Source organism: Apodemus sylvaticus, chromosome X (assembly GCF_947179515.1).
Source record: "Apodemus sylvaticus chromosome X, mApoSyl1.1, whole genome shotgun sequence".
In the NCBI taxonomy this organism is placed as follows: domain Eukaryota; kingdom Metazoa; phylum Chordata; class Mammalia; order Rodentia; family Muridae; genus Apodemus; species Apodemus sylvaticus.
In genome coordinates, this window is record NC_067495.1 from 134703604 (window position 1) to 134723547 (window position 19944).

At 38.8% G+C, this 19944-nt stretch overlaps 1 protein-coding gene across 1 annotated transcript in view; it reads left to right on the top strand.

Annotated features, from left to right (window-relative positions):
* The window catches only part of LOC127674700 (transmembrane 9 superfamily member 2-like), a 79159-nt gene that overhangs the window by 23659 nt on the left and 35556 nt on the right, over positions 1–19944 (top strand). Inside the window, exons 9-11 of the mRNA XM_052170351.1 lie at positions 8093–8172; positions 14597–14705; positions 15568–15700. Of these exons, the coding sequence (XP_052026311.1) occupies positions 8093–8172; positions 14597–14705; positions 15568–15700 (322 nt within the window). The remainder of the gene's footprint in view (positions 1–8092; positions 8173–14596; positions 14706–15567; positions 15701–19944) is intronic.

The window sequence follows — 19944 nt, forward strand, 5'->3', positions numbered from 1 at the left end:
TCTGATTTTGTTAATTTGGATACTGTCTCTGTGCCCTCTGGTTAGTCTAGCTAAAGATTTTTCTATCTTATTGATTTTTCTCAAAGAAGCAACTCCTGGTTGGTTTACTTGATGCTTTGTATAGTTCCTTCTGTTTCTACTTGATTGATTTAAGCCCTGAGTTTGATTATTTCCTGCCATCTACTCCTCTTGGGTATATTAGCTTCATTTTGTTCTAGAACTTTCAGGTGTGCTGTGAAGCTGCTAGTGTATAGACTTTCCAGCTTCTTTTTGGAGGCACTCAGAGCTATGATATTTTCTCTTAGCACTGCTTTCATTGTGTCCCATAAGTTCGGGTATGTTGCACCTTCATTTTCATTAAATCCTAAAAAGTCTTTATTTCTTTCTGTATTTCTTCTTGACCAAGTAATCATTGAGTAGGGCATTGTTCAGCTTCCATGTGTGTGTATGTGTCTGTGCATGTGTGTGTGTGTGTGTGTGCGTGCGCGTGCGCGCGCACGCGCGCGTGTGTGTGTGTGTGTGAGAGAGAGAGAGAGAGAGAGAGAGAGAGAGAGAGAGAGAGAGAGAGAGAGATTTCTATTGTTTTTGTAGTTATTGAAGACCAGCCTTAGTCTGTAGTGATCTATGCATGAGATTATTTCAACGTTCTTGTATCTGTTGAGGCCTGCATTGTGACCAATTAAATGGGCAATTTTGGAGAAGGTACCATGAGGTGCTGAGAAGAAGGTATATTCTTTGGTTTTAGGATGAAATGTTATATAGATAACTGTTAAATCCACTACTTCTGTTAGCTTCAATGTGTCTCTATTTAGTTTCTGTTTCCATGATCTGTCCATTGATGAGAGTGGGGTGTTGAAGTCTCCCATTATTGTTGTATGAGGTGCAATGTGTACTTTGAGCTTTAGTAAAGTTGCTTTTATGAATGTGGGTGTCTTTGCATTTGGAGCATAGATGTTCAGAATTGAGAGTTCTTCTTAGTAGATTTTTCCATTGATGATTATGGAGTGTCCTTCCTTATCCTTTTGGATAACTTTTGGTTGAAAGTTGATTTTATTTTATATTAGAAAGGCTACTCCAGCTTGTTTCTTGGGACCATTTGCTTGGTAAATTGTTTTCTGGCCCTTTACTCTGAGGTAGTGTCTGTTTTGGACACTGAGATGCATTTCCTGTATGCAGCAAAATGCTGGGTCCTGTTTAAGTATTCTGTCTGTTAGTTTGTATTTTTATTGGAGAATTGAGTCCATTGATATTAAGAGATATTAAGGAATAGTGATTGTTCCTTCCTGTTATTTTTGATGTTATTTTTATGTTTGTGTGGTTATATTCTTTTAGGTTTAGTGAAAGAAGCTTACCTTCTTGCTTTTTCTAGGGTGTAGTTTCACTCTCTGTGTTGGGGTTTTACATCTATTATCCTTTGTAGGTCTGGATTTGTAGAAAAATATTGTGTACATTTCATTTTGTCATGGAATATCTTGGTTTCTCTGTCTATGGCAATTGAGAGTTTTGCTGGTTATGGTAGTCTGGGTTGGCATTTGTGGTCTCTTAGGGTCTGTGAGATATCTGCTCAGGATCTTCTAGCTTTCCTCGTCTCTAGTGACGAGTCTGGTATAATTCTGATAGGTCTGCCTTTATATGTTACTTGACCTTTTTCCGTTATTACTTTTAATATTCTTTGTTTTGTGCATTTGGTGTTTTGATTATTATTTGACAGGAGGAATTTCTTTTCTCTTCCAATCTATTTGTAGTTCTGTAGGGCTTCTTGTATGTTTATGGGTACCTCTTTCTTTAGGTTAGTGAAGTTTTCTTCTATAATTTTGTTGAAGATATTTACTGGTGCTTTAAGTCGGAATCTTCACTCTATTCCATACCTATTATCCTTAAGATTGGTCTTCTCATTGTAACCTGGATTTCCTGGATGTTCTGGGTTAGGAGATTTTTGTATTTTGCATTTTCTTTGACTGTTGTGTCATTGTTTTCTATGGTATCTTCAGCACCTGAGAGATTCTTTTTTCTATCTCTTGTATTCTGTTGGTGATGCTTGTATCTGTGGCTCCTGATCTTTTTCTTAGGTTCTCTATCTCCAGGGCTGTCTCCCTTTGTGATTTCTTTATTGTTTCTATTTCCATTTTTTTTCCAGACAGGGTTTCTCTTTGTAGCCCTGGCTGTCCTGGAACTGACTCTGTAGACCAGGCTGGCCTTGAACTCAGAAATCTGCCTGTCTCTGCCTCCTAAGTGCTGGGATTAAAGGCGTGCACCACCACCACCCTGCTCTACTTCCATTTTTAGATCCTGGATGGTTTTGTTCAATTCCTTCACCTGTTTGGTTTTGTTTTCTTGAAATTCTTTAAGGGATTTTTGTCTTTCCTCTTTATGGACTTTTGCCTGCTTATCTGTGTTCTCCTGTATTTCTCTAAGGGAGTTATTTATGTCCTTCTTAAAATCCTCTATCATCATCATGAGATGTGATTTTAAACCAGACTCTTGCTTTTCTTGTGCATTGGGGTATACAGGGCTCTCTGTGGTGGGAGAACTGGTTTCTGATTATGCCAAGTAACTTCAGATTCTGTTGTTTATGTTCTTGCCCTTGCTTCTCACCATCTAGTTATCTCTGCTGTTAGATGGTCTTGCTCTCTCTGATGGAACTTGTCCCTTCTGCAACCCTGTGTGTCAGTACTTCTGGGTTATCAGTTCTCTCCAGGAGGAATTTGGGTATGGAGAACTGTGTCACAGGGTCAGTATTGGGGTATAGATGGAAACCTGAGGGATTCTGTCCCATACTGCTCCTTTGTTCCTGTGTCCTGAGGGTTCCAGGATGGTCCCTCTGAACAGAAGTGGCGGTCTTACCTGTGGTCTCAGGTGTTTCCACATTCCTGGGAGACCAGCTCTCTCTACTTGGTGTTTGGGTATGGAGTGCTGTGGCACAGGTTCAATCCTGGGTGCAGATGATAACCAGAAGTTATTAACACTATTGCTCTGTAGTACTGCTTGAGTACTGATTCCCCCGAAGTTCTTTTATTGTTAAGAATAGTTTTTGCTATCCTGTGTTTTTTGTTATTCCAGATGAATTTGAGAATTGCTCTTTTTATCTCTGAAGAGTTGAGTTGTATTTTGTCAAAGGCTTTTTCAGCATCTAATGAGATGATCACATAATATATGTATGACATATGATATATAAAAATAGAATTATAAATTATATGTACATATACATAATTTATAATGTTAGATTATAAATATATAAGTATAATGTATACTGTATAAAATTAATATATTATACATTATATATAATTTTCCTAGTGAATATTCTGTCTGATGGTTCTGTTTTCTCAAGTTTTAGTAAACTGCTTATTTTTATATTGTTTTTTATCTTTGCTTGATATTTTGGGGGAACAAAAGTATAGTATTTTTTCATTATATGGACTGTTTCAAGTGTAGTATGTATTACTACTGAAGGGTTATCTTAGTATGACCCAAGCTTCAGGTGCCACATGTGACTAGTACCTGTTCCTTTGGTGAAGGTATTGACCTCCACATGTGCAATTCCTGTCTCTGTCTTCCACACTTCCCGTAGTACAGAAAAGTTCATCACAGGCCCAGGACAAGGATTGATTCTAGACCCTGTAACTTGGTAAATTACAGTGTATTATCCTGCTTTGGACCATGAAAAGTCTTACATGTGCCTCTGGTATACAGGCAATCAAGAAATAGGATGGAGGGTTGTAGGTGTAATTGTGACATGAGGATGACAAAGGGACATAAACTGAAAGCCAAATTCTTTACAAATATTGAACTGCTTAATGGAGGTCAGTGCCATGCAGCAGGTACATTCCCCCAACTACCTGAGTCTCTGTATACCCAGGACTACTTCTGCGACGTTAATGCAGCCAGCTACCTGCACCTGCTATCTAGACTCAATAGTCTTTGAACTTGGGTGGGATTGGCAGCTTGAAACCCTGATCAGGCAGATATCAGCCACAGAGAATGAAGTCCAATTAGTTTTTTCAGGTTTTGTATTGGCTGTTTTGGAGATAGGAGAAGTGTTGAGATAGAATTTCACATTGTAAGATGGGCTGGCTTGGAACTAATGCTGCAGCATAGTCTGGCCTTAGATTTGTAGTGATTTCTGCTTTAGCCTCCTAAGTGTTGGGGTTATCAGTATGAACTTATGAACCATCATGCCTTCTTCTCTTTTTTTCTGTTTCCACCCCCCCCCCCTGCCCCCCGAGACAGGGTTTCTCTGTATAGCCCTGGCTGTCCTGGAACTCACTCTGTAGACCAGGCTGGCCTCGAACTCAGAAATCTGCCTGCCTCTGCCTCCCAGAGTGCTGAGATTACAGGCATGTGCCACCACCACCTGGCTTATGCCTTGTTCTTACTTTGTCTTTTATTTAAGAATCTTTGTAAATGCAATGTCTTCAGAGAATGATACATGTTCTCAAATAATACAAAACAATTTATAATACATTTATTCAAAAGGAAAGATGAATAATTTATATTACTATTTGACTAAACACTATTTTTATTACAAATATTTGAATTCTTATAAATTCGTTGCCTTCATTACTTTCTATTATGAATTATGGATATTGAGTGTCTATTAAGAATCATTGAATGCTTGTTGAAAATGCATGTGTTCATAATACTTTTATTTTATAAACTGTTTTATAGCATTGAAAGGTCTGAGACAGGACAGTCATGAATTGGAGGCTAGCCTAAGCTACATCGTGAAAGCCTATTTAAAAAAAAAAACAAATACTGCACTTCATGTACTCCTATTTTAACACAGTGTCCATTTAGTGAGAGAAAATATATGAAGTTTGGAGAGAAAGGTGGTAGGGAATATGGGAAGAGTTAGAGGGGAGGGGAGGGGATGAATTTGTTTAAAATTATGTTGTATGCTTGTATTATCCTCCCAAATAATTAAAAATGCAACCAAATAAAAATAACTGTAACATTAAAAAATTATCGAAAATAGATTCTTCTCTTATATTGTGCACAGTTTCCCCTTCCTCCTCTCCTCCCAGTTCCTCCCCTACCCGATGTCCCCTCCCCACCAGATCCACTCCTCCTTTTTTTCTTTAGAAAGGAATAAGCCTCCAAGAGACAACAAACACCACAAAACAAGGCGCAATGAGGAAGGACAAAAACCCTGATACTAAGGCTGAACAAGGCAACCCCATAGGAAGAAAAGAATCCAAGAGCAGACAGAAGAGTCAGAGTCAGAGATAAGAGTCCAGCTCCAACTGTTAGGGGTCACACAAAACACCAAGCTGTGAGCCATAGCACATGCAGAGGGCATGTTGCAGACCCCTGAGGTCCCTGTGTGCGCTGCTTCAGTTTATGAACCCATGTGGGCCTTACTGTTTTCATACTATCAAACAAAGATACATTTGCTTCATCCTAACGATGTATTTTTGTTGTAAATTCTAGTTAAATAAGCTTCGCTTATGAGCTAGCCTGAGACTCTACCTACTTTCACAGAACTGCCTGTTTGTTTTCTAGTGTGGAGTATGGAACTCAGGGCTTTGCCTGTGCTAGGCATGCTTTGTAACACTGGGATATACCTGTTAGCCTTATGACTTTTATTGGAAAGTGCAGTTCTGACATTCAGACAGCATAGGCCAATAGCTGATGAAGAGTCAGAAGATTTGTGGTCTGGCCTGCCTTAAACTAATATGACTCCAAGCAAGTTCATTCTCCCATTTACCTGGGGCCCCAGTTTCTTTCTAACAAAACGAGGAAGCTAAATTGGGTCAGGGGCTTTCAACTCTTATCAGATTGATGTCCTTTAATAACAGATGTTTTACAACTCTCCCAGTGCTATTCTACCATACTACTAATAGTTAATAGAAAACAAAACTTGTCTATGCATTTCATTTTAACTAGTACTAGTTAAATAATGACATTAAGGAGAAATAGTAGTAACTATTAATAAAATATCCTTTCTGTATTTTATCCATTTTATGTTTGGTCTATGTGTATGGTCATTGTCAGTGTGATAGTGGGTAGATAAGAATATTGCAAATTTTTGGCCCCAATACTGCTATTTTTCCAATGCTATGACTTTTTGAAAATGTCTGTCAATTTTGGTAACATTCCCAGACAAGTATAGTTATATTTTTCTCCCAGTTTACATGAGACAATGCCTTCTTGGGTGGGAATATTTAATGTGTATTGAAATCATATAAAATACCTTACAGAGCGGAGCTATAATCAAAGGGTAAGCAATCATAAGCAGTTTCTCACCTACATGAATTTTGGATGGGACACTTGAAAAGTGTGGGGGCACAGCACAATTCTTCTCACTCCTCTGTTATGCACATATCCCTGTGCACCGCAGGACACCCGGCTTTTTGAATGCCTGTAGCAGCTGCACGTTTTTACTCTGCCCTGTACTGCTCCCGGTTTCCTGTTGAAAACCATTGGTCTAAAGATAAAATTCCCTACAAAACTGAGTCCCTGTATAATTTCACACATCACATGGGATACTACATTATACATAAAGAAGTCTTTACCTCTGCCTTGTTGCTGTGTCATTGGTGCCATCTTGCCAGCTGGAAAAATATAATTTTGCTATATGAACTTCTCACTTTTTTAAAGTCAATTCTGTCTCATAGACATATCTCTTATAAGAATTGCTAGCTTACAAAAAGATTTTGATCCTTTGGCATAAAGACCAAGAATAATTAATTAATTAAACCAGATCAAAAGTAGGTTCTTTGTTACTTAGTTATCATTTTATATTTGTCATTTTGTTCTCATGTGCTTTATATTTGTAAAATAGTTTATTTTCTTTGGGATGACTAATACATGTTATGACACAGTATTTCCAGAAGATGGCAGTATTTGGTACAAAAATGATGCTTAAACACTACTGACGTTTTGGCTGAAAAATTTTTCCCATTTTTTGTTTTGTTTTGTTTTTGTTTGTTGTTTGTTTGAGATGGAGTCTCCTGTAATACAAGTTGTCTTGAACTCAACTATATAGCTGGGAATCACCATGCAATTGTAAAGAGCAAAGCAGTTGAGTTGTAGTAAACAAGTTGTCTTTTATTTAACTCAATATTGAGGCTGATTGTATATTTGTGTGTGTGTGTGTGTGTGTGTGTGTGTGTGTGTGTGTAGAGAGAGAGAGACAGAGACAGAGAGAGACAGAGAGAGAGAGTAAGTGTAAGAAAATTCTCTACCTTTATTCTATTATCCTTAATTTCTCTTTATGAAAGTGCAGCATTAATTTTTTTCTAATTTATCCTCCCAGAAAAATGTTTGCATCTGTAATAGACTTTCAAGTGGGAGTGAAATTTTTTAAAAATTAAAAATACTATTATGTGTGTGGAGGGAGGGAGAGAGAGAGAGAAAGTGAAAGTGTGTGTGTAGTGTGTAGGTCAGAGTACAATTTTGTGGAGTCTATTGTCTTCTTTACTTGTCCGTGGGTTATGGGAATCAAGTTTGCTTTGTGTTTATGCAGCAAATACCTGCTGGGCCATCTTGCCAGCTGGAAAAATATAACGTTGTTATATGTACTTTTCACTTTTCTAAAGCCAATTCTGTCTCATAGACATATCTTTTCCGGTGCACAGATCACCATCATCTAATTTTAATTCCAAAGAGCATTTTTGGTTGTAGGTATTTAATTTTACAAATATTACAGTGACTGATTATATAAAATTTTATGCACTTTTTTTGCAAGTATAAAAAGTTATGGCATAAATGGAAATAGGTCAGGATAAAAGGGAAAGGAAAAGTGTCTGATGGATTTGTGACTATAGCTAAAGTAATAGAAAGATGCTGTTTTTGTCGAATAGCACCAATTTTCTTCCTAGTTTGTACTTTTACTTTTTCATTTTTGGTTTGGAGACAGTCTTTCTTTATAGCCCTGGCTTCCTTCAACTTGCTATGTAGACTAGGCTGGCATTGAACTCACAGAGATCAATCTGATTTTGCCATCTGGTTCGATGAGGTTCAACATTACTAGGTGAAAGCAAGCTTCATATGTAAAGGTGGATATGGTGATTCCATGACGATGGAAATGGCAAAACTCCATGCAGAATAGGCTTCTTTGTGCTTAAGTCATTTGATTTTCTATTTCATTTAGGAAAGTAAAGCTACTGAGTGGTCCTCGGAAGAGGATAATGATTTGGAGACTACAACTGAAGCCAACCTTCAGTGGATTAGGTAAGCACTTCAGGAAATACATTCAGCGTAGCTTGAAGGTTGATAACTTTCTCTGATTTTTAGCTGGGGGTGGGACACACTGGTGATTGGGCCTGGGATCTTGAATACACAAGGAAGGGCCTCTACTCCTTGGTTGTCTCGTCCTCCTACAAATACCATTTAGCTATTACTGCTTCAAGACAGTCTCATGTATCCTGGGTTTGCCTTGAAGTTGCTGTATAGCCAAGGGTAGTTTTAAATTCTGGATCCTCCTGCTTGTTTTCCCCAAGGGTTAAGATACTTTCTTTTAAGTTAAGCTATTTTGTCACTACTGATGACACTGAGTGATATTTCTTTTGGGCTATTTCCCCCTCTCTTTCTCTGCTTCTGCCTCTGAACATATCTGGTGAAAAGAAAATATATTTTACATATACTAATGTTTATGCTGAAGGGAAAGGAACCTGTGATGTCATACATACTCAGTCTTCATGAGGACAACATCATGAGGACAACATGGGGTGGAGGTGGGCAATATATGACTGAAAGTAAACTTTATGCAATGGATGAAAACCAGAGTTGGGCATAGTGACACACACTAGTAATCCCAGTAGTTGGAGGACAGTAGCAGAAGAATAGGTCAACATAATGTGTAAAAAGTAGAAAGTAGGACAGATAGTAAACAAAAGAGAATGTGTTGTCTATGGGCTCAGATGGTCTGAGCAAATCCAAGACCAATTTGCTAGGTAATGGGAGGTTGGAATGCCATGAAAAACTGGAAAGAGATTGTTGAAAGGCTTAATATGATGAGTCAACAGTTTTTTTTTTTTTGCTTTTTTTTTATTCGATATATATTTTATTTACATTTCAAATGATTTCCCCTTTTCTAGCCCCCCCACTCCCCGAAAGTCCCGTAAGCCCCCTTCTCTCTCCCTGTCCTCCCACCCACCCCTTCCCACTTCCCAGTTCTGGTTTTGCCAAATACTGCTTCACTGAGTCTTTCCAGAACCAGGGGTCACTCCTCCTTTCTTCTTGTACCTCATTTGATGTGTGGATTATGTTTTGGGTATTCCAGTTTTCTAGGTTAATATCCACTTATTAGCGGGTGCATACCATGATTCACCTTTTGAGTCTGGGTTACCTCACTTAGTATGATGTTCTCTAGCTCCATCCATTTGCCTAAGAATTTCATGAATTCGTTGTTTCTAATGGCTGAATAGTACTCCATTGTGTAGATATACCACATTTTTTGCATCCACTCTTCTGTTGAGGGATACCTGGGTTCTTTCCAGCATCTGGCAATTACAAATAGGGCTGCTATGAACATAGTAGAACATGTATCCTTATTACATGGTGGGGAGTCTTCTGGGTATATGCCCAGGAGTGGTATAGCAGGATCTTCTGGAAGTGAGGTGCCCAGTTTTCGGAGGAACCCCAGACTGATTTCCAGAGTGGTTGTACCAATTTGCAACCCCACCAGCAGTGAAGGAGTGTTCCTCTTTCTCCACATCCTCTCCAACACCTGCTGTCTCCTGAATTTTTAATCTCAGCCATTCTGACTGGTGTAAGATGAAATCTCAGGGTTGTTTTGATTTGCATTTCCCTAATGACTAATGAAGTTGAGCATTTTTAAAGATGCTTCTCTGCCATCCGAAGTTATTCAGGTGAGAATTCTTTGTTTAACTCTGTACCCCATTTTTTAATAGGGTTGTTTGGTTTTCTGGAGTCTAACTTCTTGAGTTCTTTATATATATTGGATATTAGCCCTCTATCAAAAGGAGATTATCTTTTATTATTTGAAAGTTTCACACATGTCAACAACAGACCTGATAATGCACATTCCCAGCTCTTCCCTTTCTCCTCCTAGGCCCTGTAACATGTCCCCTCTCCTTTTTTGTGTGATATTAACATACTGAGTGGAATTAGTGCTAATTAATAAAAAGTTGACTGATTTTGTTGACTTGATCTTATGCAGTTAATCATAGCTGCAGAGAGGTTTGTTATACATGACTGTTATGTTCCAAAGACAGCATTTCACAGCACTTGCCTTTATCTTGTGGCTCTTATATTCTTTTCTTTTCTTTTCTTTTCTCTTCTTTGATGCTCCCTTGGGGGTAAGGGTTGATATAGATGTCCCATTTAAGGCTTGACACTCAATAGCCAGTTATTCTCAGCATTTTGGCCTCTGGATTAACTGCTGACCAGTGTAGACAGAAGCTTCTTCAGTCACGTTTGAGGGCAGAACTGATCTATGGATGTAAACATAAATATTTAGAAGGCAGTTTAACGGCATATCATTTAAATTCCCCTTCTTCCATGGCCTGTGACCTCTCTAGCCATAATGGGCTTCTGACTATCTGTATAACACCAGCCCTAAATTCCTTTCTGTGGAGAAGGCCTCAAATCTAATCCAGAAGCAGTTGGTTGCTCCAATAACTTTCATGCCACTATCTTGCCAGTGGGTACATATTACCTGGCAGTTCAGTAATTGGAGCATGCAGAATTGGCTGTAGGTATATCTTTGAAACTTTTCTCCCTAGAAGCTTGCCTAGTACCTTCTGTCACAATGAAAGCTAGTTAGTAGGGAAGAAGTTTTCAGGTCAGTTCAACCTCGACAAACAGCTCTCAAATTACCCATCTCATGAAAGCAGGTTATACAGCTTGGAGGAGGGTATGGAAATAATGTCTGGCAGAGAGAGTCCATTTATTTGACAGGATGTTCTTTTAGTTTCTGTTATCCTGAGTACCGGTATAATTTTCATGTGGCTAATGAAGTAGAAAGGTCTCTGCTTAAATTATGCTTCCACTGAAGTATCTTCCAAGTAAAAATAATCTTTAGGGACCTTCGAAAGGATCAAACCACATAATTGGAAATCTGACCATGGAAGGAGCAATTTCAGTGTGGGTTTGAGGGATACATAAACTGAGTCCACAATGATTGGGGTTGTTAGAAAAGGCTGACAATGAGAGAGGAAAAGTTGACAGCTTAGGAGATCATGTAGAGAAGAAGAGCAAATGTGTGTGTTTAGTGTTTGCTCTCTACATCTTGCATCTACTACATCATTCTCATTTTCTATAATGAGGCAACTGAGGGCAAAAGAAAGCTGTAAAAAGAAACTGAAAGTAAGGATACATACTGTGATACATACAGTCTTTGCAAGGTGCTGATTTTTCTTATATTCCATTGCCTTTAAAATGAGGTTAGCCTCTGACCCAAGTGGTTGCACACACTGTGATCCTAGCACTGGGGGAGTTTTGAGGCCAGTCTCACAAAGCAAGACCCCCCTAACCCCCCATCATAGAAGAAAGGGACTGAGAGAGAAAATGAATATGTTTTTCTCTTTATTTGTTATTACCTTCCTCTACCATATAGTGAATTTCTAGAGAAGTATTGTTTAGAAAGCACCTTATTGATCAAGCTACACAGACCCAGGAAGGCTCCTTGGAAAGAGATTTTTTAATTTTCTTTTATTTTCACACACACACACACACACACAAACACACAGCATGGAGGCTGTAGAGACACAGAGAGGCAAGGATAGAGAACACAGAGAAAGATTTCCTAATTTTTTTTTAAAAGACAGCATCTCTTAAACTAGGTGGTCCTTGAACTTGTAATCTTGCTTCAACCTCCAAATGATGGGGTTACATATCTACATTCCATGCCTATCCTATTCTTTGGAGATAGTCTCTCATCTATAGTATAAGCTGGTCATGAAAATAGGTATCATCTTACATCCTGGGATCATAAGCATGCATCACTGCTCTGTGTTACATATTTTTATTTTAATCTACAGACAGTAATTTTACTTATATATAGGGACAGTGTAGCATTTCAGTCAATATACATTGAAGTAACTGGAATATCTCTTACCTTAGATGCATGTTACTTTATTTTCTTGGGAGCATTCAAAACCATCTCCTGATTTTGAAATATACAGTAATCTTTGTGAGCCATATGTATCTTACTGTGTTACAGAAAATTAGAAATTATTATTTTTGGTCTCAATAAAATAGTACACATCTTTCTATTAACTGTTTTTTTTTTAAGTCATGTGTAGATTTGGCTGGGGGTTGACATGGCAGAATGTACTGGTTTTGATTTTAGAATTTAAAAAAGTTTTGATTTTAGAAACAGTAATAGTTGATAGGGAAATCCTTGGAGTTTTAGCTCTGACTCTCACAAATAAAAAACATCTTAGACAGTTGGCTAAGAAGAAGCCAGTAAGCCTGTGACCCTGAACTTTAGCTCCCATTTCCATGCTCCAAAAGTAAGTTTATGATACTGACACTGATGTACTTCTTATTTTTCCTTGGGGATAGATTTTTTAAAAAAAAAAAAATAATTGTGGTTACCACAATTCCTGTAGGAAATAAAGCCAGTCAAAATTCCAGCATGGATTAGGGAGAGAGACTCCAGAAGTCCTCCTTGCTAAGGAGCTCTTATTGGTAATGGGGGCTGCTGGGGGAGGCAGAGTCAGTTTTCTTTAGGGATGTGGCACCGGAGAGGCTGCCTGGCCTCCAGTAGATGCTCATACAGGCAGCACCATGTGGACACAGTGAGATGAAAGAAAAAGAGCACATGAAGCTGGGAAGGAATTGGAAGGCAGGAAATGGGGGAGGATTTCATCAAAACACACATCGATAATATTCTTAAAGAACAAAAAATCTCATCAATTTATTGTGCATGCATGTGTATAGCATGTGTAATTTGTGAGAGTCGGTTCTTTGTTTCCCCATGCGGGTTATAAGGATCTATCTAATTCAGGTCTTCAGGCTTTAGAGCAAGGTGCAGTGACTTCAGGAGCATTTCCAGGCTGGCCTCAAACTTGTGATTTTTCTATCTCAGCACCCCAAGTGTTATAACGAGCTGCTGGAGCACACCAGTATGTCTGTCTGTCCTGCAGGCACTTAGTCTCAAATTTCATTCTGGAAAGTGGATAGACTGGGTGATCATTGTGAATGTCATTTTCTTTTATAGTTCACATATTATCTATTTAGTGTTTAATTAAACAGTTTGAAATCAGTGGTGATTTCAAAGTCCCTGACAAGTCTGGCCTGGCAGCATCCTGTCACAGACAGGAAAATGCTCATGGCTCATGAGTGGACCTTCCCCAGTTATCTATAGGGAAATGATGCTAGCTCATGAAGCCCCACCCTTCCCTGAGTATCTGTAGGCAGTTAATGATTGCTGGGGAGGGAGAGATAATTTCTTCTATGGAGTAGCCAGTATTAAGGACACTACCAGTTCTCTTTATCTCGCATCTATGATCCTATAAGCAACCTTAATGGAATTCATCAGTGAATGAATGAATGAATGAAGCACGCTAGAAGAGAAAGAAACTAGGTTAGAAGAGGAGGGGATCAGTGGCAGGAGATGGGAAACAGGAGAGCTTAATGGGGTGAAAATGCTAAAAATACATGATATGTGTATGAAATAAATTTAAAATTGAACTTCTCAAAAGACCCACAAAACAAAAAATTTAAACAGAAATTCAGCATTTTTCTTTGAAAAATATTTTATTTCATTTGTCTTTGTTGCTTTTCTATTGCTGTGAGAAGACACAATGACCAAAGCAACTTATAAAGAAAACATTTCTTTGGAGGCTTGCTTCTAGTTTTAGAGGGTTAGCCCATGACCACCATGGTGGGGAGTTTGGCATTAGGCGACAGCCATGGCACTGGAGCAGTTGCCCACAGCTTAGACCTTTTCAGCAAGTTGCGGGCAGATAGGGAGAAACGTGGCAGATCATGGGCTTTTAAAACCTCAAAGCCACTGGGTAGTGGCAGTGGTGGTGGGTTACACCTTTAATCCCAGCACTTGGGAGGGAGAGGCCAGTGAATCTGTAAGTTCAAGGCCAGCCTGGTTTACAAAGCACATTCCAGGACAGCCAGAGCTACACAAAGAAACCCTGTCTTGGAAGGAAAAACAAAACAAAACTCAAAGCCCACTCCTAGTGATACACTTCCTGTAGCAAGGTAACACCTTCTAATTCTTCCTCCAACTAAGGACTAAGCATTCAAATATATGGGCCCTTCAGGGCCACTCCCATTCAAGCCACCACAGGCATTTTTATTTATTTGTGTAGAGTGTGTATGTGCAGGTGTGTGCTTGTGCTTGTGTGTGTGTGTGTGTGTGTGTGTGTAGAAAGAGACAGAGACAAAGGGGGAGAGAGAGAGAGAGAGGAGAGGAGAGAGAGAGACAGAGAGACAGAGAGAGAGACAGAGAGAGGGGGAGAGGGGGAGGGGAGAGAGAGAGAGGAGAGAGAGAGAGAGGAGAGAGAAAAGGAAGGCGAGAAAGAGAGAAAATACTTGAAGTCAGTTCCTTGCTGAAACCATATGGGTCTCAGGGATCAAACCTCAGACTGTCAGTCTTGGTGGCAGACACATTTACCTACTGAGCCACCTTGCCAACCTTAACTTGTTATTTCTTTCTGAACATTTCTAGACTTGTCAACTCCTTTTTTGTGGTACTTTCCTTATGTGGAGCGATGATTATCCTCATCTTAAGAAGTATCTGTAGAGACATTGCCAAATATAATCGTATAAAAATTTCTGTAAGTAAAATCTGCACATTTTGATTCAACTTGATATATGTTCTGCTTAGTTATCAGTTATTGAATTTCTACTAAGTGTATAGCACCTCGACTACAGCACATTTCTGCTGTCTAGAATTTTATATATTAGCAATTCACAACCTTTGTAATGCTGCGACCCTACCATGTAGTTAGTTCATCATGTTGTGTGACCCCCAACAATAAAATTTTTTTTACTACTTCATAACTATAACTTTGCTGCTGTTATAAATCATAATGTAAATATTTTTGTTTCCCAGTAGTCTTAGGTGACCCCTTATGAAACAGCATTCGATGCCCCACGGGGTTCTACTGCACATGTTGAGAGCCACTAAATTATGCAGTCAAAGTATAGAATTGTATAAGTTTGCTTAAAAGTACATGTTTATTTAAAGAATTGTTTGCCATTAATTCTGGTTATATTTTGTGTGTTTCTCATGATTATGAATATCACTTTTAAGAAACTCTTAATTGGCTTGAAACAAGATAGATACAGCAAACATTGCAAGGTAGTCTAATTTATGTTATACTGTATTTACAGATTTGGTTTTTGTAAACATTTGCAAATTGATGAATTTTAAATTTCTGTGCACCTATTGAGTTCCTTAGGTTAACTCATTTTGCTTGTTTTCTGAATATACTGCCAACTGTGTGTTTTATACAATTAACAAGCCCAGAACATAAATCAGAGTGATTTATTCTTGTAGTAGGTTCATATAGCATCCAGAAACCTGCTAAATCCATAGCCTTTACTTTCCAGTTAGTTTGTCTTGAGTGGAAAATTCCATTCCGGCTACCTTATCATATGAGCTTACATGTTTATTAAAGAATCTTTCACCTACAGCTATATGACCGGAGGCAGTTTGGTTGGAGGTTGATTCATGGGAGTGTTTTCAGGCTCCCAGAGCATGGAATGTTGCTGTCCATCCTTCTTGGTCAAGGAACACAAGTTTTCATAATGACATTTCTGTCTTTATGTGAGTACATTTAGGTATAGCTTAAATATTTGTAGTGAACTTGTGACATATATTAGGCTTTGATTCATAAGTACAAAATTAAAATTAAAGTGAAGAAAATTAATTTTTTATATTTATGTTTCTTTTCAAATTCCAAATGTTAAGTTTTTTTATTTATTTAATATAATCTAATCTTTATTTACATTTCAAATGATTTCCCCTTTCCTTGATCCCCCCTCCTCGCAATTCCTATAAGCCCTCTTCCCTTCCCCTGTTCCCCATCCACCCTTTCCCACTTTCCTGTTCTGGTATTCACTGACACTGCTGCACTGAGCCTTTCTAGAACCAGAGGCCACTCCTTCCTTCTTTGTGGACATCATCCAAATGTTAAGTTTAAGGATATTCCTATATCAGAAACCTTCCATAGCTTCTTCAATTCTAAATAATTTGTTTCAAACTCCAGCACAGCCAGGCATAGTGGCATACATCCAGCCCGTGAGAGGCAGAGACTGGCATATCTCTGAATTTTAGGCTAGCCTGGTCTACATAGTGAGTTCTAGGACAGACAGAATTTCATAATCAGACTCTTGACTCAAAAAATAAATAACCCTCCAAACCAAACCAAATAAAAACCCCCAAACTGGAGCATGCACTTCTTACCTTGTAAGATAGATGAACTTGTGAAATTGGTACCTGAGTTGAATCGTATTTTCAGTGGAATGGGGAAACACCCAGAACAAAGGCTAACACTAAAATCTCACAGCACGCTTAAGTGGAGGGTTTGGAGGGTTTGATTTGTCTGTTTTCTGTTTGTTTGTTTGTTTGGTTGTTTTGGTTTGGTTTTGATAAACTTTCTTATCAAACTGGTCTGGAGCTTAACAAGTAAAGTAGGCCCGCCAACCAGTGACCCCAGAGAGCCATCTGTCTGCCTTCTTAGAGCTTTGACCACAAGTGCACCACCATGCCCAGATGTTTTTTAGCACAGGTTCTTGATATTGAACTTGGGTCTTTGTACTTGCAAGGTAAGAATTTTGCAAACCTATGGCCTGAGCCCACAGGTACAACAGATCTTTAAGTGTATAGATGGAATGGAATTCTTTGTTTGTTTGTTTGTTTTTTACATCTTGCTTTTAATATTTACTTATGTAGAGTTTTATGTCACTAAGAATAAAATTGAACCTCTCATCATCTTTCTCCCTCCTCTCAATGATGATACTATAAATAGACACTTTTCACCACAACCAGTTCACGAAGCCCTGGGGATGAAACCCAGGACTTAGTGCCTTAGGCAAGCACTCTACTAATCAAGCTATATCCCCAGGCTTCTATTTTATTTTTTGAGTCAGGATCTCATGTAGCACATACTGGTCTAGATCTTTCTATGTAGCCAAGGCTAGCCTTCTCCTGATTCCCCTGCCTTCAATTCCCCAACTCTGGGATAAAAAGCGTGTGTCACCATGCCCAGCTATGGAGCTACATGTTTAGTAGTCATTCTGACAATGACCTGTGGATAATTTATGCGCAGAAGGTGGAGTTTGGCCCTGTTGTATAGCCTGAGTAATGATTTTGTAAGCAAAGCTGTTGCCGTAAGTGCCTTATTAGATGTTTCAGAGGACAGTGGTCATTTCAAATGGTCAATTTGAAGGCACTTTTCCCCTGAAACTAAATCTTCAATATTTTAATTCCTTACTTTGACATAATACAGAAAGAAGAACGTTTTGAGGGAAAAATAATTTGCTATCCTTAATATGACTATTGGAATAAGGAAAGGGAGATAGTATATGATTTTCATCTAGTGAAATTAAAGACTAATTCAATAGTTTTAGCTATCCTGGGTTTTTTGTTGTTCCAGATGAATTTGATAATTGCTCTTTCTAGCTCTGTGAAGAATTGAGTTGGGATTTTGATGGGTATTGCATTGAATCTGTATAGTGCTTTAGGCAAAATGGCCATTTTAACTATATTGATTCTGCCGATCCATGAGCATGGGAGGTTTTCCCATTTTTTGAGGTCTTCTTCCATTTCCTTCTTCAGAGTCTTGAAGTTCTTGTCATACAGATCTTTCACATGTTTGGTAAGAGTCACCCCAAGATACTTTATACTGTTTGTGGCTATTGTGAAGGGGGTCATTTCCCTAATTTCTTTCTCAGCCTGCTTATCCTTTGAGTATAGGAAGGCCACTGATTTGCTTGAGTTGACTTTATAACCTGCCACTTTGCTGAAGTTGTTTATCAGCTGTAGGAGCTCTCTAGTGGAGTTCTTTGGGTCACTTAGGTAGACGATCATGTCGTCTGCAAATAATGATAGTTTGACTTCTTCCTTTCCAATTTGTATCCCTTTGACCTCCTTATGTTGTCGAATTGCCCGAGCTAGTACCTCAAGTACAATATTGAAAAGATAAGGAGAAAGGGGGCAGCCTTGTCTGGTCCCTGATTTCAGTGGGATTGCTTCAAGTTTCTCTCCATTTAGTTTGATGCTGGCTACCGGTTTGCTGTATATTGCTTTTACTATGTTTAGGTATGGGCCTTGAATTCCTGTTCTCTCCAAGACTTTAAGCATGAAGGGATGCTGAATTTTGTCAAATGCTTTTTCAGCATCCAATGAAATGACCATGTGGTTTTGTTCTTTGAGTTTGTTTATGTAGTGGATTGTATTGATGGATTTCCGTATATTGAACCAACCCTGCATTCCTGGGATAAAGCCTACTTGATCATGGTGGATGATCGTTTTGATGTGTTCTTGGATTCGGTTGGCAAGAATTTTATTGAGTATTTTTGCATCGATGTTCATAAGGGAAATTGGTCTGAAGTTCTCTTTCTTTGTTGGATCTTTGTGTGGCTTTGGTATCAGCGTAATTGTGGCTTCGTAGAAGGAATTGGGTAGTGTTCCTTCTGTTTCTATTTTGTGGAATAGTTTGAAGAGTATTGGTGTTAACTCTTCTTTGAAGGTCTGGTAGAATTCTGCACTGAAGCCATCTGGAACAACAAAAAACCCAGGATAGCTAAAACTATTCTCAGCAACAAAAGGAAATCTGGGGGAATCAGTATCCCTGACCTCAAGCAATACTACAGAGCAATAGTGTTAAAAACTGCATGGTATTGGTACAGTGACAGACAGGAGGATCAATGGAACAGGATTGAAGATCCAGAAATGAACCCACACACCTATGGCCACTTGATCCTCGACAAAGAGGCTGAAAACATCCAATGGAAAAAAGATAGCCTTTTCAACAAATGGTGCTGGTTCAACTGGAGGTCAGCATGCAGAAGAATGCGAATTGATCCATCCTTGTCTCCTTGTACTAAGCTCAAATCCAAATGGATCAAGGACCTCCACATAAAGCCAGACACTCTGAAGCTAATAGAAAAAAAACTGGGGAAGACCCTTGAGGACATCGGTACAGGGAGAAAGTTTCTGAACAGAACACCAATAGCGTATGCTCTAAGAGCAAGAATTGACAAATGGGACCTCATAAAATTACAAAGTTTCTGTAAGGCAAAGGACACCATCAAGAGGACAAATCGGCAACCAACAAATTGGGAAAAGATCTTCACCAATCCTACATCAGATAGAGGGCTAATATCCAATATATATAAAGAACTCAAGAAGTTAGACTCCAGAAAACCAAACAACCCTATTAAAAAATGGGGTACAGAGTTAAACAAAGAATTCTCACCTGAAGAACTTCGGATGGCGGAGAAGCATCTTAAAAAATGCTCAACTTCATTAGTCATTAGGGAAATGCAAATCAAAACAACCCTAAGATTTCATCTTACACCAGTCAGAATGGCTAAGATTAAAAATTCAGGAGACAGCAGGTGTTGGAGAGGGTGTGGAGAAAGAGGAACACTCCTCCACTGCTGGTGGGGTTGCAAATTGGTACAACCACTCTGGAAATCAGTCTGGCGGTTCCTCCGAAAACTGGGCACCTTACTTCCAGAAGATCCTGCTATACCACTCCTGGGCATATACCCAGAAGACTCCCCACCATGTAATAAGGATACATGTTCTACTATGTTCATAGCAGCCCTATTTGTAATTGCCAGATGCTGGAAAGAACCCAGGTATCCCTCAACAGAAGAGTGGATGCAAAAAATGTGGTATATCTACACAATGGAGTACTATTCAGCCATTAGAAACAATGAATTCATGAAATTCTTAGGCAAATGGATGGAGCTAGAGAATATCATACTAAGTGAGGTAACCCAGACTCAAAAGGTGAATCATGGTATGCACTCACTAATAAGTGGATATTAACCTAGAAA